Below are 27,320 nucleotides of genomic sequence, written 5' to 3'. Positions count from 1 at the left end.
AAGGGTAGATTTGAGAGCACCTGTGAAAAGATCACTAGGACCTTTTTTTTGTTAATGGAAAACAAGCAAGATGTCAAGTGCAAATGCGGAACTATATTTTCAGAGTGTGGTCCTTAGACTCCTGGCATTAAAATCATCTGCTCAGAGTGGAGAACTTGTTACAAACACAGATTATCTAGCCCTGTTCTGTATTTTTTGATTCAGAATCTGTGGATAATGTAGGGTCTGTTGTCAGTGAGCAAGAATGTCCTGTCCCATTCTTGGGGACCAAGGATTCCTATCCCTTCAAAGGTCCTTCTAGCTGGGCTAAGAATCAAATTGATATGAGAAAGATTAATAGAGTTTGATTAAATAAAATTTAATAGGTATATGTATGGGGAATCCACATAAACATTGAAATTCCAAAGACAGGCAAAATGAGGTATATACGTCATTCTGAACTAAGGAGAATGGGGTGGGGGTCCGACATTGCAGAGGAAAGGAATGCGTGTCACAGGGCATTAAGAAGAGCAGAGATGTTTGGTAATTAGATGTTTACCCTATGGTCACTCAGATAAAATTTGTCTCTGCTAATAACCCTTATTCTAAGCCCAATTTAGATTCTTCTGTGTAGTTAAGGGAGACCACAGGGTCTCAAGTGCCTTCAGCTCAAAATAATCCACATGCCAAAGTGGCACATTTTGGGGGGTTGGGGGGGGGGAGCTGCCCTGGACACCCTGCCCTAAGTTTTAAAATGAACACCAGGTGATTCTTAAGTATTCTGAAGTTTGAGAACCTCTGACTTAAGACATCCAGGCCTTAGTGGTGAGAAGTACAGGCATCAAGGCACCAGGGTGAAGAGATTCAGGGAGATGCCGAGGACAAAGACAAGTTCCTGTCACCCCAGCCTTGGCCTCATTGAGAAGGGGCAGGTGTGGGCTGGCTGGGAGTAGAGGGCTGCAGGGTGGAAGCAGCTGAAACTCTAGGGCTTCATATCTGTTGAGCAGCTTCTGCCCAGCATTGGTCTGTCAGGCCAAAGGACCACTTTTCTCAGGGGAAAAAGAGTAGACACCTGCTAATGAGTTTCTGCTGAGATTTCTCAGAAAAATGATAGCTTCTCCTGCCATACCAAGACAGTTATTTTTATTTATTTACTTTTTAAATATTTGTTTATTTATTTATTTTAATTTTAATTTTTTAAAATTTACATCCAAATTAACATATAGTGCAACAATGATTTCAGGAGTAGATTCCTTAGTGCCCCTACCCATTTAGCCCATCCCCCCCAACCCCTCCAGTAACCCTCTGTTTGTTCTCCATATTTATGAGTCTCTTCTGTTTCGCCCCCCTCCCTATTTTTATATTATTTTTGTTTCCCTTCCTTTATGTTCATCTGTATTGTCTCTTAAAGTCCTCATATGAGTGAAGTCTTAAGATTTTTGTCTTTCTCTGACTGATTAATTTCACTTATCATAATACCCTTCAGTTCCATCCACGTAGTTGCAAATGGCAAGATTTCATTCTTTTTGATTGCTGAGTAATACTCCATTGTATATATATACCACATCTTCTTTATCCATTCATCCATCGATGGACATTTGGGCTCTTTCCATACTTTGGCTATTGTTGATAGAGCTGCTATAAACATTAGATGCATGTGTCCCTTCGAAACAGCATACCTGTATCCTTTGGATAAATACCTACTAGTGCAGTTGCTGGGTCATACGGTAGTTCTATTTTTAATTTTTTGAGGAACCTCCATACTGTTTTCCAGAGTGGCTGCACCAGCTTGCATTGCCACCAACAATACAAAAAAGATCCTCTTTCTCCACATCCTCACCAACATCTGTTGTTGCCTGAGTTGTTAATGTTAGCCATTCTGACAGGTATAAGGTGGTATCTCATTGTAGTTTTGATTTGTATTTCCCTGATGATGTTGAGCATTTTTTCATGTGTCGGTTGGCCATCTGAATGTCTTCTTTGGAGAAGTGCCAAGACATTTATTTTGATCATACTTGTTCCAAAGAAGGGACAGAAAATGACTTGCTGGTAAGTGGGCATTTCAATAGCGCCTACTGCTCTCCGGGCTCAGGTGATGGGAACTGAGTGGTACTGGCACTGTGTGAGCCACTCCTCTTCAGGACTCACATTCACTATGCTCTGCCAGGAGAAAGAAATAATGACATGATAGACCGCCCTGGGTGCTCTTATACATCGTGTGTACTGGAACCTTTAACAGAACAAAATGTGTTGTAGACAGCTGATTTGTGTGTTTGCTCTTTTTTACTGGCCTCAGAATATGGTTTTCTGAAGAGTAGGAGCCTAGGGCCTGGGGAGGGGGGGAAGGGGTAGTTGCTGAGAGGGAGGAGTTCTTCAGTTTACTTAAAACAAGAAAAACTTCCTGGTTATTTTACTGTGAATCAGATTATGACGCAGGCTTAATAACCTGTGTCGAATAAGATGATTGATCAGGGGGAGCCAGATGAGGAAATCAGAGAACTGGAATTCTGATTCCTCATATGTTTGTAAGTTGTCTCCATTTCCTTTAATCATACAGAAAGGAAGTTCTCAAATCAGATGGGATGAGTTCATTCAGTCATTTATTTAGCAAATGCTCTCTGAGAACCCAGCCGCGAACTAACAAAGCCCCTGCTCACATGGAGCATACATTCAGGACAAAGAGAGAAAATACCACCACTAACAAATGGATATGTAATATTTCGTATAGTGATAGTCAGCGATGTATGGAGAGAAAGCTGAATGAATAAGCCATGGGGACGTGTTTAAGAAGAGGTTCCAGGCATGTGGGATCTAAGAAGTCCTTGATACCAGAATGAGCTGGGTGCATTCCCGAAGATGGGAGAATGGCCAGGGTGGCTGTTGAATAGACAGCAGGACAAAAGGGTGAGAAGTTTGAGAAAATGGTCCAAGTCAAATTAGACTTATAAGCTAGAAAGACCATTTGGATTTTCTAAGTATGGTCAGAAACAATTGTAGAGTCTTTAGTAAAGGGAATGTCGTGAATTGATTTATGTTTAAAGAAATAGGTCCAGCTCCTGAGTGGTTGTGGGTGTCATGAGTAAAAAGAGGAAGACTAGGGGAGCATGGATGGCTCAGTCAGTTAGGCAGCCAACTTCGGCTCAGGTCATGGTCTTGCGGTTCATGAGTTTGAGCCCCGTGTCAGGCTCTGTGCTGACAGCTCAGAGCCTGAAGCCTGCTTCAGATTCTGTGTCTCCCTCTCTTCCTGCCCCTCCCCTGTTCGTGCTCTGTTTCTGTCTCTCAAAAAATGAATAAATGTTAAAAGAAATATTGAAAAAAAAAAGGAGGAAGACCACTTAGAGGGCTGGGGGGTGAGGGAGGAATGCTGGTGGCTTGGATTGGTAGTGGTTGTGTAAGAAACTGTGTATAAGAAAGGGTTAATAAGAAAGAATCTCAGGCTTGCAGCTAAGCAGTGGGCAGATTCTGGTATCTTTTGTTGAAGTGGAGAACACCAGGAAAGGAGGCCAGAAGAGAATCAAGAGCTCTGTTTTAGATATGTTAAGTCTGTGGTGCCCATTATATGCCAAATTGGAGATGGAAAGGAGGCCATTGGGTATGAGTCAATCTCAGGAGAGAAATTCAGGTTGGAGCTGTGACTATGGAAATGACTAGCTTATCAATGATACTTAAAGCCATGGAACTGGGTGAGATAATGCAGGGAGTAAGAGAAGAGAGGGAAGAGGTCCAGAACCCGAACCTTCAGGTATTCCAAAATTTAGAGTCTGGGAAGACTAAGACAGTTCAGAAAAGAAGACCACAGTGAAGGTAAGTGAGTCAAGAGCAATTCCTATCGAGGACAGTGTCCAAGGAGCTAATACAGAAATGTTTCTGAAAGAGGGCAGGTTCTTCCTCTTAAGTGGGCCTGAGCAAGGTGGGCATCTCCACAGGGTGAGAGGGCTGCAGTGGCCCAGGAAGGTCAGAGCCCAAGTGGGCTGAGAATATCTTTATGTGGGAGGGCAGCTCAGCACCAGCAGTCCCCAAGGAAGTGTCGTCCAGAGCAGAGTGAAGAGAGAGTCCCTCTACAGGGGCATCCTGGTGCAGGGTGTTAGAGCACCTGTAAGAGAGGGTGGCCTGGGGTAGGTGCAGACTGAGCAGGGTAAGGAGACCATCCACAAGGGACGGGCCCTGTGGTGTGCAGTGTCACGGCCCGGGCTGAGTGAGGAGGGCATCCATGCAGAGAGGGCAACCCCACTTAGAGAATCTGAGTCCAAACAGGGTGAAGAGGTGTCCATACAGGGAGGTAACCAGGGGAAATTTATTAGGAAGTGGTCTTGGAACCCCTGAGGAGGGAATCCTGACTCCACTATTTGAGAGGTGCACAAGCTCAGCCAAGTTAATTAACCTCTCTGAGACTTATTTGCTTCATCCAAACATGGGGATAATAACTCTCACTTCCCAGTGCTGTGGTGAGATAGCACAGATGAGGTGATGAGCCACATCCCCTGGCCTAGTGCTTGACAAAGAGTGAACCCTCCACAGACAATAGTCTCTTCTTCTGAGGAGGGGAGTTGCTGTACCCTCCGTATAATAAAAGACCTCCATATAAATAAAGAAATATTTGAGTTGGAAGAAGACTTAGGGAGATGGTCTGATCCAGCGTTTCCATTTGAGGCAGTGAGGTCCAGAGATGAGAAGGTGAACACCCAGCTGGATCACAGCTGGTTAGGAGCAGAGCTGGGACCAGAATCTAGGTTCCTCTTAATCCCAAGGATGGTGTCTACAAATCATGCTGACCATGGTGGTGCCACATTTTAATGATGCTTTAGGAACCTAAAATACTTTTATATGTAAGTAGAGCTGAGATACAAACTTAAAATTTTTAAGGTGGATATCACTGGTTTGCCTCTAAAACTAAGATTCCTGGGGCGCCTGGGTGGCTCAGTCAGTTAAGCGGCCGACTTCAGCTCGGGTCATGATCTCGCGGTCCGTGAGTTCGAGCCCCGCGTCGGGCTCTGTGCTGACAGCTCAGAGCCTGGAGCCAGCTTCAGATTCTGTGTCTCCCTCTCTCTGACCCTCCCCCATTCATGCTCTGTCTCTCTCTGTCTCAAAAATAAATAAAAACGTTAAAAAAAATTAAAATAAATAAATAAATAAAACTAAGATTCCATCACATTAGAAGAATTCAAAAAATCAGTCCCATAACAGCAAGCAGCTAGGCCCTTGATTTTCTCCCATTAATTCATTTGCATTCATGGCCACCATTTAGAAAAATATCAATAGTTCTCTTCAAAATGACTTCTTTTCTTTCCCTTAGCAGCTAGAAAGGCCTGTCTCCTGCCCTGAAAAGCGCCCTGCCTTTTGTGTGCTCATTGGAATAAACACAATTAGATGAGGAAGAAAGGGGGCAATTAGGGAATTATGTGTAATGGCTGTTAGATTGGCTCCAGTATCCGGTTCAGGATGTGAGTATCTCTCTTGGAAAAGACTGTTTTGGGAAAGGACTAATTTCTGGTTGAACAGTTGGGGCACAAGAAAGAAAGAAGAGCTTTACAAGTTGTTTTTAAGACAGCCTGCCTGCTGGAGTGGCCAGGAGTCCTGGGTGTTTGTTCCCAAAGAAAGGGCACAGATCAGGCCTCCAGAATAAGATGGCACAGCCTCTCTCAAGATGGTAGGGCAGGAGGCTCAGCCAGACTGCCCTTGACAGTAGGGCGGGAGGCTCAGCCAGTCTGCCCTTGACAGCTCCCAGATATAAATGTTCTCCAGTATCTCCTGCATGTGCAGGGCCGGCAGGGATGCTGGGGGTAGGGGGAGGTGGTGGAAGGGTAGGATACAGTGGTGAAAATCCCATACTCCTCAGGAATTAACCACCTGTCAGGTGGGGCAGTGGGGAGGGTGGAGGCATACCAGGAGAGAAGTCTGGGTGCAGACTGAGAGAGGGTCTATGACAGAGTGAGGGAGGGGAGCATGGAGCTGACACATTACCCCAAAGTCTTGTGCTGGGGATGAGTGTGAGCCGAGTGCAGTTCAACACGTCCTGAGCAAACCAGGCTGTTCTGTGTCTCACAAGGATGTCAGAGTCTAGTGGGAGAGACAGGCCTGGCGGCAGTAATTGTGGTTTGAAAAGAATCAGGGAAGAGTGGCATCCCACCCCCCCAGCCCGGGCGGTTTATTGAAGAGAAGTCTTTATAATAGTCTTTCCAGAACTAGTAATTCTGAGATGGTGCTTCAAGGTTGAGTAGGAAGGAAGCTGGGAAGTGGATGTAGGGAGAAAAAAGGGACATGGACATTTCAAGTAAAGTTAAAAATAGTAAAACTCAGGAGGCAAGAAGCATGTTTTGGGGCATTTAGGGGTGAGGCAGGGACTCACTGGAGGTGGGGTTGAGAGGGGGTGGGGTGACCACAGAGGACTTTGCATGTCAGGTTAAGGAGCCCCTCAAAGACTATGTTCTAGTGAAATGTCCACTCAAGAATGCACAGGTTAATTCCATTTAAGCCTAAATTTGTGTTTTTCAAATGGATTGGTGTCCCTATTTTTTTTATTATTAGCATCCAACTATATTAACAATTTATAACTTATTTTTAAACCTGAGTGTATAAAAATTGCTCCTTTGAAACTAAGGGCACATCTTGCCAGAATCAGATTGACAACTATCACTGGGTACTGCTTCCCACTCAAGTTCACAGGCATAACTGTCATTTATCAAAACCAGAGCATATGAAAATGGAAAGAAAACAAAAATCTGTTATCTCTGTGCCATCCCTCGTAACTCGTTTGCTTCTACACCGGTGACCGGACCTTTCTTCCATGCTGTATTCCAAGCCATGCCCCAGGGGGTCAGCCTCCACCTGCCTCTCCATTGCTCCCATACCCAACCACCAAATCCTGGCCATTCTCTCTCCCAAATATTACTCAAACCTGTGTCTCCACGGACACCGCCATCAGACTTGCCTGAGCCACCAGCACCTCTTGTCAGGATTTCTACAATAACGTCCTGTTTTCTCACCTCTACTCTTGTTTTCCTTGGAATCTCCACCAAGCAGTCAGAGCAATAGCTTTTAAATGCAGGTCTTTCTCCTCCTTGTAGCCCTTTGGTGGCTCTTAGGATGAACCCTGGAATCTGGGCACAATGGGGCTCGGCAGGTCTGGTTCCTGCCTTCTCCCAGCTCATTTCCTGCTTACCCCTATTCAAGCTGTGCTGATGGTTTTCATTCCTTGCTTGGTTAAGTCCTACTCTCTCTCAGGTCTCAGCTAAACCTCACTTCTTCAAAGAGGCCTTCCCTGACTGTTGGCACTTTTCACCATTGCAATAAGTGACCAATTGTGTGATCTCATGCCTGGTGCCTGTTCCCCACACAGACTGAGCTCCCAGAGTCAGGGTGGTGCCTGCCTTGTTTCATACTGCACTCTGGGCTATTCTAGTGCCCGGCACTGGGGCACAGTAAGACTAGTAAGTATCTGTTTGAATATGTGATATTCACATCCCACATGTGCTTCTTTGATCCCCGAAGAACCTGAACACAAAAACTAAAAAATAAAACCATCTTAGGGTATATGTGCCCCTTCGAATCAGCATTTTTGTATCTTTTGGATAAATACTGAGTAGTACAGTTGCCACCAACAATAGCCAAATTATGGAAAGAGCCCAAATGTCTATCACCTGGTGAATGGATAAAGAAGATGTGGTATGTATATATATGTTTATATACACACACACAAAATGGAATAGTACTTGGCAATCAAAAAGAATGAAATCTTGCCATTTACAACAATGTAGATGGAACTAGAGTGTATTATGCTAAGTGAAATAAGTCCTCAGAGAAAGACAAATATCATATAATTTCACTCATATGTGGAATTTAAGAAACACAACAGTTGAACATAGAGGAAGAGAAGGAAAAATAAGATAAAAATAGAGAAGGAGGCAAATCATAAGAGACTTAAATACAGAGAACTGAGTGTTGCTGGAAGGGAGGTAGATGGGGGGATGGTCTAAATGGGTGATGGGCATTAAGGAGGGCACTTGTTGGGAACAGTGGGTGTTATATGTAAGTGATGAATCACTGGGTTCTACTCCTGAAACCAATACTACACTGTATGTTAACTAACTCGAAAGGAAGAAAGAAAGAAAGAAAGAAGGAAAGAAAGAAAGAAAGAAAGAAAGAAAGAAAGAAAGAAAGAAAGAAAGAAAGAAGGAAAGAAAGAAAGAAAGAAAGAAAGAAAGAAAGAAAGAAAGCCAGCCACCTATGTTGGAAACACTTGAATACCAATTCAAAGCCATTAATAGGTATTAACTATCAACCTGTACTATCTTGACTGAAATTCGTCAATGATTATTTTAAGTAGAATTCCATAAGATGAGAATTAAACAGGGATAGCTAATAAGGGGTACCTTGATGGGTATACACACTTTGGTAGGGGTTCAGGGATTTGGCTAGAAATGCAATTTATTCTTTAGCCAGTGATGCTCAGAGTCTGGGACTCACCAGAAACTGAGGGATATCCAGACTTCCAATGCTGCACGTTCATTCATAGAGTGTAATGTAATTGTCAGGCACTGCTGGTGTCTGCTCAGAAAGCACATTTCGGTGCTGTGCAGTCTAGTGGGAAGTTGGGTGGTACTCTCAGGATTGTGGGGCATGGGATCAGGGTCAAGAGAGCATGTGGTCTAAATGCATGTCAGGCAACGCTGGCTCTAAATGAACTGTCTGAAACGAAATAGTCAGAAATCAGCGATTTAAACAGTACTTCCTATAGTGATTATGTTTCTCTATTCCCAGGTACTTTTGCAGTCTCTAGGTATTACTAGAGGAATTTTGTCCATATCCTAAATCATTTGCTTTTTTATTTGTTAAACTGATTTCCATGCAGTCCCTGCATCTTTGCTGAGATCACACGTGTTTCCCCAGCTTCAGTCCCAATGGCAGAAGTTAGGCTAAATGGAGACAATATAACAACACAGAGCGATCAAAATTATGTTTGAACTGATAAAAGCCTATCAGATATGAAATAAATACATTTTTAAGAGGTTAAGGTAGAGCTAATTAAGTAACCTTAGTGTCGTTAACTGATAATGAACTGACATTTTAAAGAAAGCAAAAGAACTTAAATAGGACGCAAATTGCTCTTTAAAAAACAGTTTATAAGTTGTGAAATCACCCATAGGGAGTATAAAAGCTAACCATTTGTGAACCAGTGGGTGAAAAGCTTTCCTGTTAAACCAATTTGTTTTAGCATAACAAACCCTATTAAAGCAAGAGAGAAAAAACAAAATGAAACAAAATAAATTCACTGAAACATCGCCAGACAAGCAGGTCATACTTAACTGCTCAAAACTAAATAAAAAAATAATAATTGTAATCTGAAAATCTGTCATAAATTCCAAAGCCTTTGTGAAAAACCAAAAGACAGCTCTTTTGTATATAAAAATTATCAAAATTATCCATGAATTTCAATTCATTCTCAAAAAGGGATTAATGCAAGTTTAAATATGCATAAAAATAAAACCGCACTGTCTGTGGTACACAATATATGGGAAACTTTGTGGGCCATGCAGGCTGATGCCCATCATCCTCGTTACAACAGAGAATTGTGGGATCAGATTGTGTCAAGTCAAGTAAAAATGCACTCTCCTGATTTTCTGTGTGTTGAAATTTCACCATACATAATTCTGGAGAGACGTGGGCTCTTCTTTCCTCTAAGAAAGGAAACTTTCGAGTTCCTTTCAGTGCTTCCTTTCAGTGTTTGCAAAAGGTAAAAATCCAGTTCACTTATGACTGCAGTTTATTTTCACAGACATGCTTCTGGAATATGAAAAGCATATATTGCCAGAATTTGTTATATAAGGTATTTAAGTCTCTACACCCAAAGTTTATATAGTCATTTCCTAAAAAGCCTTTCTTTTCTCCTTTTTAATGGACATTCCAGTTTTGTTAAGTGAATGTTTGTCAAACCTCATTTTTATATTCATACATACATTTCTCTGACCTAATACCAGTCCTATTGTGGGCTTTATGATAGTGTCGATGGAGACTTTGAAGGCTTCTATACTTTGCACAATTGCAAGTATAATTTATCTCAAATGTTAAAGGAAGTGAAGCCAAAGGCAAGGTTCTGTGGAGCCAGAACTCCCATGCCTGTAGTCCATGGAATGAGCTGGTCTGTCTGCTTGCCACTGGGCAATCTGTAGAAGAAACAAAGGAAGGGACTAAAGCATCCTTTTAAACAGGCTCAGTTCATCTAAATCATTTTCCAGAAAGTCATTCTAGAACCTAGGAAGGCTAGTACATCGTTAATCAAATGTTCAGGTCAAGTCCAGAGTAACAGGAATGGAGTGGGCTTAGTTGTCTTGGCAGGGTCTCTAACAGGTGTGTCTGTGCACTCTAACTGATTTAATTGCAGCCACCTGCTTCACTGAGCATTAGCTCTTCAGAGATGAACTGAAGCACCAGGAGATGAACTGCTTCCCTCTCCCTGAGAGGCACACAGTTTTGTTAGGCCATCAATGTGAAAGCAAAACAGGTGTGAAAGGCTTTAGGCCCTGCCCCGCCCCCCCCACCCCCCTGTACATTTCAAGGCTCCTGCTAAAGTGTTTCTACTCCTCCTGTCCAGTGTTCCCCAGGACAACATATTTTCTCACCTTCTCAGCATCCCTTCCCTTGTCCCTCTACTTCTCCAGCTTCTCTCAATACCAAGGAAAATGTCCTGAGGCCAAATCACTAGATCTTGAGCCTAGAAATACACGGGGTCTCCACTGCTTCCTGGCAGAGAATCATAGATACTACAGGCCTTAGGATGCAAAGACCTTAAATTATCTTTTTGTTAACTGTTAGTTGGTCAGTGCTGGTTGGAAGACAGGCTGGAAAGAAGCCTGAAAGGATGGTTTTCCTAGTGATCACTATCTGGAGCAGCCAGGTGGGGTCTAACCAGTACAGACTTTACTCTCAAGATTAGAAAGGGAGTCCCAGAAGCCCGAGGAGGCAGGGTTCCCATGACTAGTTGCCTCTGCTGTGAGTATTGTTACGGTGCAGTAGGGGAGGAGTAAGCCATGAGGGCCAGGGAACTGCCCTGACCTGATGCTGCCTAATTTCCTGCCAGCATCCCTGAATTTATGTGGTTGGAGTAAAGGTAGTAAGAGGTTTAAACTGTGCCCGATAGTCTGTGTAGCTTATTTAAAATAACGGACTAATTAAACCTGGGAAAACAGAAAGAGTAATGAGGGAATATTTTGGACACGAAAGATGAGTTGAATTTAGTGAAGGGTGGGACTGTTACATTGCCAATGATAGCAATGAAACCCCTGGATGGACAGTGGATTGAACATTTCCAGCTGGACTGCTGCTTTCCGATTGGGATGGGAACTGTAGGACTCTTGTGGTAGCACATGTAGTCTCAGGTTTTTCCTTCTGTCTTCCTTCTCTGACCAGGTGTTGGATTGGATTGAAAACCATGGTGAGGCCTTTCTCAGCAAACACACCGGGGTTGGGAAGTCCCTGCATCGAGCCCGGGCCCTGCAGAAGAGGCATGATGACTTTGAAGAGGTGGCTCAGGTGAGATGCTGTTTGGTCGTGTGTGTGTGGAGCTGGGTAAGGGAGACCAGGGCTATGGCTTTGGTATTTGGTGGGGCATGTCGGGGTGATAGCCCAATGGCTTCTGGGCTGCCTTCCTGCCTGATGCAAGGAGACCCTTGTCTGTTTTTGGATCACTAGGTAAGTGATAAATAGACCCTTAGTTTATGATCTTCAAAGCAAATTTCCTGCCAGCATGATATGTAAATGCCTTGTCACAAGGTGGTAATGGTGGAAGGAACTGACATTAGAAACAGCAACAGCCCAGAACTACTGGGCTGTAGGCAAGTGGGAGCTGGTTATCCCTGTAGGCAAGTGGGAGCTGAAAATCAGCATTAGCTCTGCTTGCAAAGCTGTGCGTCTTCTAGGACCTGGAGGAAGAGATGGTACCTGTTCACCACATCATGTAGTCACAAGGCTGAATGTGCCCAGAGAACATGGTGTAATATTCAGTCTCTTAGCTGAGTTGCACATGTAATCCCAAAAGGGCATTTTTATCTAATTACACAAAGATGCTGTGAGAGGTCTTGACCATTTGAGTTCATGATAGTTATACAGGAGGGTTTTTTGTTCTGAGCCTCCAGCCCCCAAATTTTATCCTAACTCTCTTATATTCCTCTTTTGGGGAATCTCCGATGGATTCTGAACATCTTCATCTTCAAGATGAAATACTACCTTGTCCACTTATATTGTCAAGTGTGATCAGTTGCAGTGGAAACTAAGACTGAGGACTAAAGCAGGGAAGGGGCATCTGATGAGAATCCGTATGGGGCAGAAGGGAGGATGACAAAGCTAGGGTTTGCCACATGACAGCTTTAACCAGGACTGGCTCTGATCCCACCATGCAGACAGTCCTCAGTGTGGGTGTCACACTGGGCATTGTGCAGAGTGCTACCGCTCACCCAAGGAGGCCACCAGCCCCAGACAGATGTGAGCTGTGGGTGGGGAAGGTGAGACCCTGCCAAGAACTGAAAGAATCTTCTAAAGGACAGGAAAATGGTGGGAGCGCGCCACATCTCTGGGGAAGTGGCAAGTATGTGCTGGAAAGTGAGAGGCCTGGCAGGTGCCAGAAAGACTGAGTCACTAGTGACCTCGAGCCAGAAATACAGATGGGTTAGAGCCGACCTATCCAATAAAGAAAGCCTCAGATAGCATCTTTGTGCACAGTTGGTGGGAATGTAAAGTGGTGTAGTCTCTGTATGGCAATTCCTCAAAAAATTAAGCATAAAGTCACCATATGATTCACTAATCCTACTTCTACATTTATACTCAAAAGAATTAAGAGCAGGGATATGAAAAGATTCTTGTACACCAGTGTTCATAGCAGCATCATGTACAATAGCCAAGAGATAGAAGCAACCCAAGTATCCAGATGAAAGGATAAACAAAATGTGGTCCATACACAATGGAATATTATTCAGCCTTAAAAAGGAAAGAAATTGATACATGCTACAACATGAATGGCTCTTGAAGACATTATGCTAGGTGAAGTAAGTCAGTCACAAAGGACCAATACTGTATGAGCCCACTTATATGAATTACCTGGAGTAGACACATTCACAGAGAAAGTAGAATGATGGTTGCCAGGGCTAGAGCAGGGTAGGGAGGAATGGAGAGTTATTATTTAATGAGTATCAAGTTTCAGTTTTACAAGATAAAGAGTTCTGGAGATGGATGGTGGTTGTACAGCAATGTGAATCTATTTAATGCCACTGAACTTAAAAACTTTATGTTATATTTATTTTGCCACCACTACAAAAGCAAAAAACTAAGCTTCATCCATACAAGGACCTTCTGCAGAATGGGCTGGATTATGCCAATGTAGTATAGACACAAGCCAAATATTCCTCTGGATGTAGCACAGTCCCAAAACATCTGAGTAGCCAGGCATCCTGGGTGCCTCTGCTGTCTGTTAGTGGGCAAAGGATGGGAGAGGGCCACATGGTCTCCCTGTATGCTGAGTGGGGAGTGTGGTTGGTATCTGAGACAAACTATTGGAATAGAGCCATCCTATAGTTGTGTGGTGTTCCTGCCTTTCGTCTGTCCTTTGGCTCAGCCCTTCCTCACTTAGAAAGGATATCCCCAGAGCCACCCACAGCCCTGGCCCAGCCATCCCCCACCCCTTGCCCTCTTTCTGCTGCAGCCTCAAAGGCAATGCCAGCCTTGGTTATAGGCTCTTGAGGGAACTGTTGTTTTTGTGCATTGTTACAACTGGCTGCCACTGAAACTCTAACATTTCTACCAATTGCTCCCCTAGCTTCTCGCTGATACCTGATAATAAGCCTTTCACAAGGACAGTGCCTTTCAATTACTAGTAGAGACGTACTCACTTAAATTCATACTAAAGAAAGAATGGACACGTTTTTGAGAGCTTACACTTCCATTATATGTTTTAGCTCTCACCAGTCCTGAATGATGCATAGGATTAGCCTTGTTTTATAGAAGACAATACTAAAGCTCAGAAAACTCAGTGTCCCCAAGTCATCTGGCTTGTCAGTGGCTCTGCTAGCATTTAAAATGTCTGACTACAGAGTCATGTTTTCACCCTAACTCACTGCTGTCCTTCCTTATTGAAGTATAGGAACTGAGGGCAAAAATCATTTCCAAGTGCCAGTTTGCTCATGAAAAGTACAGGACAAACAGCAAGAGTAGGGGGAGTGGGAAGGAGATGCTGCAGTGGTCATTCCATTTGATGTAGTACATTACAGCTTTTCCTAGGCTCTGCCAATCCACTTCTCCCTATCCTTGTTTTCAGATAAGACTGTGTCTTTCTTAGGAGAGAGAGTTATATCTCTTTTTTTAAAAGGTCTATTTATTTTGAGAGAGAGAGAGAGAGGGAGAACCAGAGAGGGAGAAGGATAGAGAGAATCCCAAGCAGGTTCCATGCTGTCAGTGCAGAGCCGCACATGGGCTCCATCCCATGAACCGTGATATCATGACCTGACCCAATACCAAGAGTCAGACAGTTAACCAACTAATGTGGTTAACCAGCTAACCAACTCATGTGTCCTGAGTTATACCTTCTAAAAGGCTCATGCTTTTAGAAATGTTTCCTCTGGAAAGGGGACAGATGTAGACAACAAAGAGAGCGTGTAAGCAAGGGGCCATGAGGTTGCCTTATTGCCCTGTAAATAGGTCTCTAGAGATGCATCTGATAGCCTTGTAATAAATCCTATTTTGTTTTCTCATCCCTACTCTGAGGAAAGGAGTGGGCAGTGGAACTGCCTAGTATCCTGGAATTGGTAGTCCACATAGGAAAACCAACTTGACCATGGCAAAGGCAGATGGACTGTCAGGAGCCTCAGACCTGCTTTGTTCTGTGCAACATGATCATCACACACAAGTGCTGAGAAAGGGGGTGATCCAGACAGGAAAGGGAGTGTTTTCTCTCTCTCTCTCTCTCTCTCTCTCTCTCTCTCTCTCTCTCTCTCTCTTGCTTCTATTCTCAATCAAGTGAGGGCCATTGGGAGGGGAGGAGTGGATTTAACCAGAAATTGGACAATTCTTGAGTCAGAGATCAAGCCAAAGCATGGAAATTCTTGTTGTTTGTTTTTTGGATTGCCGATTATGAGATTTAGTCAGGAAGGGCATCACAAATAGTGTGGTGTAGGAGGCTGGGTGGGGGGGTCGTTTTTCACCAGTGCTATTTTAAATTTTGTATTTTTATGATTCTTTGACTAAGGCTGACTTGAAACAAAATTTCAAGCACCGATTCTCTAAAAATTAAAGAATTAATTAAAAAATTATCTTGAATCAAAGCAGAAAGAGAGCTGTTGCATCTGTTACAGCTCCTGGGAATCTGCCCTTCTACAGTGAAGAGCAAGCACGCAAGTGGAGAAAATGTTTACCCACAGGGAAAGGTCGAAGGGCAGTGTAAAGTCCTGGAACAAATATGTTTCTATTCTGTAGATAGTGTAAAGACATTTAAGGCAATAATAAATATAAATTATAGCTGTGAAAAATTAATGTAGCAAACTATTACCTGTCAGTAGCATTTAACTTAAATTTTGTGTTTATTAGAGCTTGAACGAGTTTTAAACAAATTCTTTAACTTTATTTGAAGGAAATGAGTGAAGTAGTTATGGTCCTCAGTTCATCCTGCAGATGGCACTCTTTGAATAGTCTACATAGAAGCTGAGCTGAATGAGGAAAGGAGCCACAGTCCTGACTACCTGGCCGGGGAGGCTTCTGACAGGCAGGTGGTGAGAGTCTGGGGCCAAGGATGTACCAGGGATCTGTCTCTATAGATCTTTCTAGTCCAAGATACTGAGATTTTCCATGCCCAAATAGAAGACCTGGGCACTAGCGGGAAACCCTCTGGTCCTGGTATGTACTTGACTCAAGTTGCTGATAAACTCATCACATGAAGAATAAATCAGTCCATAGAGTAAATCAGATTTCAAAAGACACTTATTATATTTATATATATAAGTAAATAAACTACTGTGGCACAGTAGTCATTATCAGAAGTCTAAAACAAGCATAGGGGCACCTGGGTGACTCAGTCATTTAAAAGTCCAACTTTGCCTCAGGTCATGATTTTGTGGTCTGTGGCCCACATTGGGCTCTGTGCTGACAGCTCAGAGCCTGGAGCCTGCTTCAGATTCAGTATTGCTGTCTCTTTCTGCCCTTTCCCCACTCATGCTCTGTCTCTCTCTTTCTCTCTCAAAAATAAATAAACATTAAATAACAGAAAAAAAAAAATAAACAAGCATAGGATGGAGTTTCTGCCAATCACAGCATAACTGTCAGGGGGTAGATGTATCCATATCTTTCCAGGAGGTTGTATGGGGTTTGGTACTGTTATTTTGTCCTGAGATATTTGCTATCACTCAGTAGGAAAGTACTCAAGTGCCTGTGGTTTAGATAGCAGCTGTGCCTGCTCTGTGAGTGGTCTGCTTTATGACCTCATTATCTGAAATGCCAGACTTTCTGTAAGCTAGCTTAGTAAAAAAATTAGCAATCATTTACATTCAAATATATATTATCCAAAATCTCAAAGCACCAAATCACATTTAAGCAGCTAACCATATTAAATAGTATTAGTGTAACATTTTTGAAAGAACAGACCATTTAAAGAAAGATTTAAAGGAATATAAAAACATAGGCACAATTAAGTACTTCATTCAATAATCTCTGGTTAGTTGTTTATCTGACTCTTGCTTTATTCTCACATTTGAATAGAAAACACTTTAAAAAATTCATTCTGGGGGCACATGGGTGGCTCAGTCCGTTGAGTGTCTGACTTTGGCTCAGGTTGTGAACTCGTGGCTCATGAGTTCAAGTTCTGCATTGGGCTCTGTGTGGCACAGAGCCTGGAGCCTGCTTCAGATTCTGTGTCTCCCTCTTTCTCTGCCCTCGCCTGCTCATGCTCTGTCTCTTTCCCTCTTGAAAAAGGAATATAAATTTTTAAAAATTAAAAAAAAAAAATCATTCTGAATCTTGGGGTCAAAATAGGCAGAAATGGAAAGAAAACATTTTAATAGCCCTATCAGTGACCTTACCCATAAAAGATATTCAAAGTAAACAGCTAACCTACTGGAGCTCTAAGGGCAAGTAGAATAGGCAATTCATAGAGATAGAAAGCCCATGCCCTCAGAGTCAGTGGTACTTATCAGTTCCCAAGCCTAATCAAGTCTGTGTTGGTCACCATGATAAATGAAAGAGATATAATAGTTCCTGTCTTGAAGGACTCATGATCCAAAGAAAAACATGCAGGAAACATATCCTTTATTTTTAATTTTTAATTTTAAGTAGGCTCCACACCCATCGTGGGGCTCAAATTCACAACCCTGAGCTATATAGAGTCGCATGCTCTACCAACTGAGCCAGCCAGGTGCCCCAATCGGCAGGAAACATATTCTAACTCTCTAAGAAGTCCCATAGTCTGAGAGGAGGCATAATCTTTATTCTTCTAGGGTTTTAAAGAAGCATTTCTAGTGAAACCATTAGTTCGTTTGGTGATCCAGTAAATAGTCCTGCCTAGGAGATGGTGTAGTGATCTTTGGAGTACATTCCATCTTTCTTTTCATCCCTGAGATGGTGACCAATTATAGCAACTGCAAATACAAGCAGGAAGAGAAGGTGGCAAAACTTCAATAGATGCTTTTTCACACTCTAGCTTCTTAGATAAGATAAAAGTTTCTTTGGTAGAATAAAAAAATAGTGAGGAAGAAAGCCAAGAAAATGCAGAGAAATTAATGTCATGAAGTGGGCAAGTGGAAGAATGTGAAAAAGCAGACAAATGAAATACAGTCTCCCCCTTTGGGTCTTGCATGACATTTGTCCCACTTGAGTATATTCAGGACATTCCCTCCATGAAGCACCAGGGAAAAGTAGCATGAGCTGATGGGAGGGCTCTCATGACCTCTCTCAGGAAGAAGAAAGATATGTTATATTGTGGGTAACTCCCAACCATTGGTTTTTGAAGGTCACTTTATATGGAAATTGGGAGGAGGTAGGAGGCAATATCTAAGGTAGTATAGCGAGCCTGCCAGGAACGTCTTATCAAGACCATGAATTGTCCCCCACTTCTGCTGCTTCCTGTATGGAACAAATGGCACATTCAGAAGAAAGAAAGTGAGACTGCATTCCCCATGACTTGAAGTTCTGGGTAGCAAACTGAAAGACTCAAAAGCGCAGGTGGTGTTTTTATCTTTTGTTCCATGAAGGAAGTGACTATAGAAAAGAAGGGAGGCATTGAAAAACAAATGGCTGCCTATGTAGATGGTATTTTAAAGTGTTCTGGAATATATCCTACACAGCCAGGATGATGGACTTCTGGCAAGAGGTGAGTGCATCTTATAAAGATTGGGAAAGATTGGGGCGCCTGGGTGGCTCGGTCGGTTAAGCGTCTGACTTTGGCTCAGGTCATGATCTCACTGTCCGTGAGTTCGAGCCCCACGTCCGGCTCTGTGCTGACTGCTCAGAGCCTGGAGCCTGTTTCAGATTCTGTGTCTCCCTCTCTCTCTGCCCCTCCCCCGCTCATGCTCTGTCTCTCTCTGTCTCAAAAATAAATAAACGTTAAAAAAAAAAATTAAAAAAAAAAAGATTGGGAAAGATTGGGCAGAAAGCTTTGTTGATATATCTATAAAGAATTAAGTGAACTTTGCAGTGGAAGGAGAAAATTATCCCAGTAAAGCCCAAACCAGATATGTGGGGCACCACAGAGGTGACAGAGAAGCATCTTGTGAAGGAAATGCCCTTAGGTCACCTTAGTAGGAAAATACAATACAAATATTTTGCCTGCAAAATGTATATACATATATCAAGAAAAGTCATATGTAACAAACAGTATACTTAAATTTTAATACAAGAATATAAATTATCAAACATTGCCGAGACTTTAGGGTATTTTAACTCATGGTTGCTTTTTTATGATCTGTCCAAAATCAGATGGTGACGGAAGAAGAATTTTTTTTTTTTTTTTTTTTTTTTAAAGACTCATTCTAGGGGCGCCTGGGTGGCGCAGTCGGTTAAGCGTCCGACTTCAGCCAGGTCACGATCTCGCGGTCCGTGAGTTCGAGCCCCGCGTCAGGCTCTGGGCTGATGGCTCGGAGCCTGGAGCCTGTTTCCGATTCTGTGTCTCCCTCTCTCTCTGCCCCTCCCCCGTTCATGCTCTGTCTCTCTCTGTCCCAAAAATAAATAAAAACCGTTGAAAAAAAAATTTTTTTAAAAATAAAGACTCATTCTAATTCTCATGAAGGTATATGAGAAAGAATCACATCTATATGGAATCTACAAACCTGAGGGTAGTAAACAATATGGAGAAGTAGTAGACATATGAGAAGGGGTGGGCGGGAATCCCTGACTGCTGCTAGAGAGGACCATGGTCTCCTCCATCGTATGGGGGATATGGAAATGTGGGTTTGATATGATTTCAATTCTGGTTCAAGGAAAACTATGGTAGTGAGGAGAGCCCTCAAATTTCCTGGCATCTCCCATAAATTTTGTGAGATCTATACGTTGTTGAGAGTGGAGGATTCTACCTGGGAGAGAGTGGATCATTGTAGAAAAGCTCAAAGGAGTGTAGGTTGTATCTAGTCTCAAGAACTTTGACCTTTAGATGAAAGGGTCTAGACTTTGCTCTTAGAACAGAGAGAAATATTAATGTCTTTTGAGTAATGATATAAATTAAAATATAGTTGACTTTTGAACAATTCAGTAGGTTAGACACCAGCACCTGCATAGTCAAAAATCTGCACATGACTTTTTTACTCCCCCCAAACTTAACTGCTAATAGCCTGTTGTTGAAACGAAGCTTTACAGTTAATTAATACATATTTTTCTGTTTTGTGTATTACATGCTGTACTCTTACAATAAAGTAAGCTGAGGAAAAGAAAATGTTAATAAAACCATAAAGAAAAGAAAATACATTTGCAGTACTGTACTGTATTTATTTAAACATGTAAATGGACCCACACAGTTTAAGTTCATGTTAATCAATGGCTAACTGTATAATCTCTAAACCAGAGAAATAAAGATTTCTCTATCCACTGGTTATTTAAATCATATGTATTATTGTGCCTAATTTGAGAAAATATATACTCAAAAGGATATTGAAAAACCATACTGCGATTGTCAGAAGATTGCTAGGATAGTGAACTTGAAGTAACTGTATATATTCAGTCTTGAGTAAATAATGTTTTATGGAAGGCAGGGGGTTTGAAGTCTTCCTGTTAGAAGACATAAGGGTGGAAGGGATAGTGAAGCCAATTTTAGCTTAATTCAGGTATAACTTCTAACCCATGGTTGCTTTTTTATGAGCTGTCCAAAATCAGAATGATGCTGTGTGCTTCATATCACTGGAGGTTTTCCAGGAGAGGTGACCCTTTATTCCCTTAGGATATAAACATCCTCAAGTCCTTCCTACCTTAAAAACAACAACAAAAGAATAAAAAGAAACTTAGACTTTGAGAGAAGAGTCTATATTTGCCATCTCTACTTCCTCACCTCCTAGATGCCCTTTGACCCCTGCCATTGGACTTCTGTTTCCTCTGGGCAACTGAGGTTAATTTTACCAAAGTCTTTCTTTTTTGTTGCTAAATCTAAAGGACACTTTTCAAATATTAATTGGTCTTCATGAAGCATTTGACCATGTTGACCACCTCCTCCTTTTTAAATTCTCTTCTCCCATCTTTTCCATGACATCATGCTCTCTTGGTTTCCTTATGTCATTCTGGTTGGTCCTTCTTAGACTCTTCTTCCTTTCCCCCAGGATTTCCTCAGACTGGCTCTTCTCACTGTACACTCCATGCATGATTTTATACTCTTTCCTAGCCTCAGCTGTCACCCCTAGTCTGATGGCTCCAAATCCTTGTCTTGTCTCTGACCTCACCCTTGAACAACCTATTCATAAACTCATTGACTCTCTGGACACCTCCACTTTGATTTCTCAGATGGTTCTCAAACCCACTGTATCCCAAATTTATTTTATCATCTCCTGTCCCTTCTAGGTACGCTCTTGCTTCTGTGTTCCCCATACCAGTAAAGGGTACCAACTGCTCAGTTTCTCAAGCCAAAAACTTGGGAGTCATTCTTGACTCCTCCTTTGCTCTCACCCTCATGAGTCTGTTGCAAGGTCCTACTGATGCCACTACCTCTTTATGTGTCCCTTCCCTTTCATCTCCATTGCCACTGCCTGAGATCAGAATCTCATTATCTCTTGCTTGGTTTATCGCATTATCCTCCTTTCCCTGACTCCAGTCGTTGTCACCTTAAATCCTTTCCCTCACTGCCACAAGAGTGGTTTTCCTAAAATGCACATCTCATCATGCTACTCCATCAGTTACAGAACTCATAGATGGCTTCCCGTTAGGATAAAGTTCAAACTATCAGTATCATAAACCTTTTATGATCTGGCTACTGCCTCTCTGGCTTTATCTTTTACCCTTCATGGGCTCCCTCTACCCCACCCTATACTTCTGCTGTCCTGTTATGAACCTGAATATGCCATGCTCCCAAGTTTCAGTGCTATTTGCCCTTTCATCACTCCCATTTATTTAAGTCGGACGTCCCCTGATAAACTTCTATTCATCTTTAAACACTCATCTCAAGTATCATCTCTTCTAGGAAGAGGTGGCCTCCATTGTTTGTGTTGAATGCCCCTTTGCTAGGATCCACTTATTCTGGTCACATCCCTGTCATAGTAGTTATCACACAGTGTCATAATTAATTTTATGCCAGCCTCATTCCTCAGCTGGACTGTGACCTTCCTTAGAAAAGGAATTTTGGGGGCGCCTGGGTGGCGCAGTCGGTTAAGCGTCCGACTTCAACCAGGTCACGATCTCGCGGTCCGTGAGTTCGAGCCCCGCGTCAGGCTCTGGGCTGATGGCTCGGAGCCTGGAGCCTGTTTCCGATTCTGTGTCTCCCTCTCTCTCTGCCCCTCACCCGTTCATGCTCTGTCTCTCTCTGTCCCAAAAATAAATAAAAAACGTTGAAAAAAAAAAAATTAAAAAAAAAAAAAAAAAAAAAAAGAAAAGGAATTTTGTCTCATTAGTCTTTTTATCTCAGTGCCCATCACAGTGGGCCTAACATGCAATTGGCACTTGAAAGAGTAAATGAATGGTACAGAGAGGATTACTTGGTAGGGTGGATATCAAGTCAGGATATCCCTGAGATCCCTTCCAATTATAAGAATGACAAATGGAAGAGAAGTGGATTAGATGAACATTCATAAGAAGATAAACCCAAGACCCATACAGCCTGGGGCCTGAGAGCCACCCTGTTAGAATTACTGAGACTGTTCCGAGCTAGGATCAACCTGGACAGCCCTAGCCCAGGATCTGACACTTGGGAAGTAGCATTTTTTGAGTCAAATTTTGAGTGAGTTTTTTAGACTCTAATGTGTTTTTTTTTAATTGAAAAAAAAAAAAACTAAAAATTATTTCATATGAACCAATCTTGACAAGAGGATATGGTAATCCTTACTATGTGTATTTCCCCAGCCCCACTAAGTTTCCATGATTTTTCCAGCTGGGATAGCTACCATCACACCATACTTTTAACCCTCTTCCTCTGCTAGTTTATATGTAGTGAAGTTCTTTTCCTCTTGCAAAAATTCTCCTTTTTGAGAGATGAATAATATTGGCCTTTTTCAGAAGGATTTTAAAGGCAACAAAAAGTAAATTAGACAAAAGAAGTATACTGACTACTGATTTTGTGTTCAGTATATTAATTTTAAGTCCAAAACAAGTCATCTAGTCATACTTATTTTCATTCAGTGTATCATGTTCATTGATAGACATTTTTTGCTGCTTCCTGTTGAAGAGACCCTAATACCAACAACAGTCATGACAGTAGCATAACACTTACTGAGTCCTCTCTGTGTGCTGGACATTGTTCTAATTATTTTTTCTTATAATCCTCATAACTTCAGTGAGTTAGGTATTTCTTTTTCAATATTTTTTATTCAAGTATAATTCACATACAGTCTTATTTTAGTTTTAGGTGTACAATGTAATAATTCAGCAATTCTGTACATTTTTCAGTGCTCATAAATATAAGTTTCTATTAGTCTCCTTTATCTATTCCACCCATCTCCCCACCCACCTCCCTTCCAGCAACCATCAGTTTAGTCTCTGTATTTAAGAGTCCATTTTTTTGTTTGTCTCTTTTTTTTTACTTTTTTTCATTTATTTTGATTCTTAAATTCCACATATGAGTAGAATCATATGGTATTTGTTCCAGACTGACTTCTCTCATTTAGCATTATACCTTCTAGGTTCATCTATGTTGTTGTAAATGGCAAGATTTCATTCTTTTTTAGGGCTAAGTAATATTCCATTATATATATTAATATTATATATTAAAATTCCAATAAGAGTCTTTAAAATATATTTTAATATATATTAATATTCCATATAATAATATGCGTTTGGGTTACTTCCGTATCTTGGCTAGTGTAAATAATGCTGCAATAAATATAGGGTGCGTATATCTTTTTGAATTAGTGTTTCTATTTTATTTGGATAAATACCCAGTAGTGGAATTACTGGATCATGTGGTAATTCTGCTTTTCATTTTTTGAGGATCCTCCACACTATTTTTCATAGTGGATACACCAGTCTGCATTCCCACCAACAGTGCACGAGAGTTCTTTTTTTTCCACATCCTTGCCAACACTTCTTGTTTCTTATGTTTTTTATTTTAGCCATTCTGACAGGTATAAAGTGGTTTTTGTGGTCCTTGTGGTTTCAATTTGTATTTCCCTGATGATTAGTGATGTTGAGCATCTTTTCATGTATCTGTTGGCCATTTGTATGTTTTCTTTGGAAAAATATCTATTCAGGTCCTCTGCTCATTTTTTAACTGGATTATTTGGGGTTTTTTTGGGGGGGGTGTTGAGTTGTATAACTTTTTATATATTTTGCATATTAATTCCTCATTAGATATATAATTTGCAAATATCCTCTCTCATTCAGTAGGTTGCTTGTTTGTTTTGTTGACGTTTTCCTTCACTGTGCAAATTTTTTAATTTGGTGTGGTACCAGTAGTTGAATTTTGCTTTTGTTTCCCTTACTTGAGGAAACATGTTTAGAAAAATGTTTCTATAGCCAATGTCAAAAGAATTACTGCCTATGATTTCTTCTAAGAGTTTTATGGTTTCAGTTCTCACGTATAATCCATTTCGAATTTATTTTTATATGTGGTATAAGGAAGTGGCCCAGTGTCATTCTTTTGCATGTAGCTGTCCAGTTTTCCCAGCACCAGTTGTTGAAAAGACTGTTTTTTCCCTTTATATATTCACCTGAAGTGGGGCTCATGTTCACCTGAAGCAGGGCACGAGTTCACCCGATGTGGGACGCGAACTTGCAAACTATGAGATCATGACCTGAGCCAAAGTCAGATGCTTAACTGACTGAGCTACCCAGGCACCCCTTCATTTCCATTTTCTAGCACAGACTGGTGGACTACACTTTTGTCTCTTTCCTTTCACCTTTTGCTCAGGTCAGACTATCACTAACTAAACGTTTTAGTTTCCCAAATCAACTCCCCTTGATAGCTACCCAAGCCCATTTGAGAGTTCCCTCTCAGCTGTGATTTCCTATCTATTGGGATGTATGGTATAGTGAAGAGAAGCATAGCATTTGGAATCAATCTGTTCTTTCCTTTTATTGGCTTTGCACCAGTCACTTAATTTTTCTGAGCCTCAGTAACCTTCTCTGAAATGGAGATAGTGACACCTACCCTGAAGAGTGATATGACAGTTAGAAATAACATATGGAGGGCACCTGGGTGGCTCAGTCAGTTAAGCATCCACCTCTTGATCTCGGCTCAAGTCATGATCTCACTGTTTGTGGGTTTGAGCCCCTCATCGTGCTCTGTCCTGACAGCATGGAGCCTGCTTGGGATTCTGTCTCTCCCTCTCTCTGCCCCTCCCCACCCCTCTCAAAATAAATGAATAGCTTAAAAAAAAATAAAGGACCTATGGCAAGTATGTAATAGAGAATTTGGTTCATAGGAGGTGCTTGATGAATAGTGGCCTTTGTGGCAGCAGTCGTCGCCATGGTAGTATGGGTGATAGGATACGTCTAAGCCTCATTCCCTTCCCTAGATTATCAAGTACCCTGCTGTCATCTCTCAAGACTCAGCTTGGTGGGGTCTGCTTAACTATGTTGGAAAGCGTAGGTCTATCCTTTGAAGTGGCCAGATGCAAGGGGACAGATCAGCTATGGGTACTGAGAAGTCTGACCCTCAGGTTAAACATTATGGAAGAAATGGCCATCTAATATGACCAGTCAGAACCAAGGTAGCAAATGGCATAAATGTGCATTCTGCCTGTGGTTGATAGATACTGGGTACCCAGCACTGGGCATCCAGGAGCGAATGTGTTCAGAGATCCAAAGAGGAGAATGGACAGTTTGCAAGGCTCTAGCCACTAGGCTGCAAGTTGGAGGCAAGGTTACTGGGACACCAGTAAGGAAGGGCTGACTCCTAGGGACAGGACAAAGTCTAGTTATCAAAACGGGGCACCAGGGCAGGGCTAGATGGTTGCCAAGAGGACCTGATTTGTAGGTCTTTTGGTGAGATGTGTGATTACATTTTATTTCTGTAACTGGGCTGGAGCTGAGCTTGCCATGGGGCCCCAGAAAAGGGAGAAGGAGGAAAAGAAAGACTGAGCACCAAGTGAGAGCACTCTCTACTCTAATGAATTCTCCGACTCAGTGCCCTCCTTACAAGGGTACCAAGAGTGTAACCACTAGAGTTTCACAATGTGACAACATATTTACCATGCACAGTAAGAACAACACAGAGAGAAGAATAAAGTTACTGTCTCTCAGAAAGAACTGACATGGTTTCGAAAGGAAACAGGGAAGGCTGTTCCAGAGGAAAGCTCTTCTGTCTGCCCAGTATTGATTCTGAAAGCAAACCATTTATTATCATGTCTTCCAATAATTAATTTCAGCACAGGTCAACCTGCCCAGGTGAAGAGAAACCAAATTGATTTCCTTTCTCTTCCCTCTTCTTTCCATTTCTGTAACACCCTGAGCAGAGTGGGCCTCAGAAGCGTGCTTGCCGCCCTAGAAGCCAGCTCTGGCTGGGCTGAAAGTTAGAGGGAGTGCTGATGGATTTGCATACAGGGGATAAAAATATTTTGAAACATATCTGCAAGCATCAAAGAATGAGTAATAATAATAAATGCCATTTATGTAACACATGACTTTACAAGGAATATTTCATTTAATCTTTGAAATCACTCTACAGAGTAGATGTTAATTCATCCTCATTTTCCCGGTGAGGAATCAGGCCCAAAGAAGACCATTCGAGTGCAGGAGGCAAGATTTGAACCCAGGCAGGCTCACCCCAAAACCCACACTTATACCCCATTGGAGTATGGGAAAAACTGGGCTGATTTAATGATCCTTTTGGGAATTTATTTATATTCTTTATTTTTTTTAATTTTTAATGTTTATTTATTTTTGAAGGAGAGAGAGTGTGAGTGGGGGAGGGGCAGAGAGCGAGGGAGACACAGAATCTGAAGCAGGCTCCAGGCTCTGAGCTGTCAGCACAGAGCCCAACGCAGGGCTCGAACTCACGAACCCCGAGATCATGACCTGAGCCAAAGTCGGACACTCAACTGACTGAGCCACCCAGGTGCCCCTATATTCTTTATTTTTAATTACAAAATCACACATATTTAATATAGAAAAGCAGACAAACAAGTAGGAACAAAAATAGTCTACCCACTCAGTTGTCTAACAGGTGCTAATACATTGGTGTTTATTCTTCCAGATATTTTTCTCTATATAGAGTATATGGGTATGTTGATCAATGCTAGCTATCGCTATGGTATTGCAGATTACCGTGGTAGTCTACAATGTTATTTTTTTTTCTGGTGAAGTCTCTAATATTAAGACTTCTTACTCTTCCCCAGATTCAAATAATTTATAATTATAGACTATTTAAACCAGGTACACATATACATATGTAAAGAGAAGCAAAATAAGCACTGAAAAGGGAGGGCTGGGTTTAAGCCAAGGATTCAGAATCTTCTCCCAAGAAAAACCTTCAGAAAATGGCAATTTATGAATGCCCTCCAAGCCTTTCCTGTTCCCCACAGTAGATGCCTATACATTACAATGCCTTGAAGACTTTCTTTTTTCTTTTTTCTTTTTTTTAAATGTTTATTTTTGAGAGAGAGAGAGACAGACAGACAGACAGACAGAGTGCAAGCAGGGGAGGCAGAGAGAGAGAGGGAGACATAGAATCTGGAGCAGGCTCCAGGCTCTGAGCTGACAGCTCAGAGCCCAAAGTGGGGCTTGACCTCACGAACCAAGAGATCATGACCTGAGCT

The 27,320-nt window shown here is 41.9% G+C and overlaps 1 protein-coding gene across 23 annotated transcripts in view; it reads left to right on the top strand.

Moving 5' to 3' along the window:
• The window catches only part of KALRN (kalirin RhoGEF kinase), a 672,273-nt gene that overhangs the window by 297,499 nt on the left and 347,454 nt on the right, over positions 1–27,320 (top strand). For all 23 annotated transcript variants that reach the window (XM_058731109.1, XM_058731107.1, XM_058731105.1 and 20 more), the window contains exon 10: positions 11,383–11,505. In XM_058731109.1, the coding sequence (XP_058587092.1) occupies positions 11,383–11,505 (123 nt within the window). The remainder of the gene's footprint in view (positions 1–11,382; positions 11,506–27,320) is intronic.

Source organism: Neofelis nebulosa, chromosome 5 (genome assembly GCF_028018385.1).
Source record: "Neofelis nebulosa isolate mNeoNeb1 chromosome 5, mNeoNeb1.pri, whole genome shotgun sequence".
In the NCBI taxonomy this organism is placed as follows: domain Eukaryota; kingdom Metazoa; phylum Chordata; class Mammalia; order Carnivora; family Felidae; genus Neofelis; species Neofelis nebulosa.
Note: the sequence above shows the minus strand (reverse complement) of the source record. Positions and strands in the feature narration are given on the sequence as shown.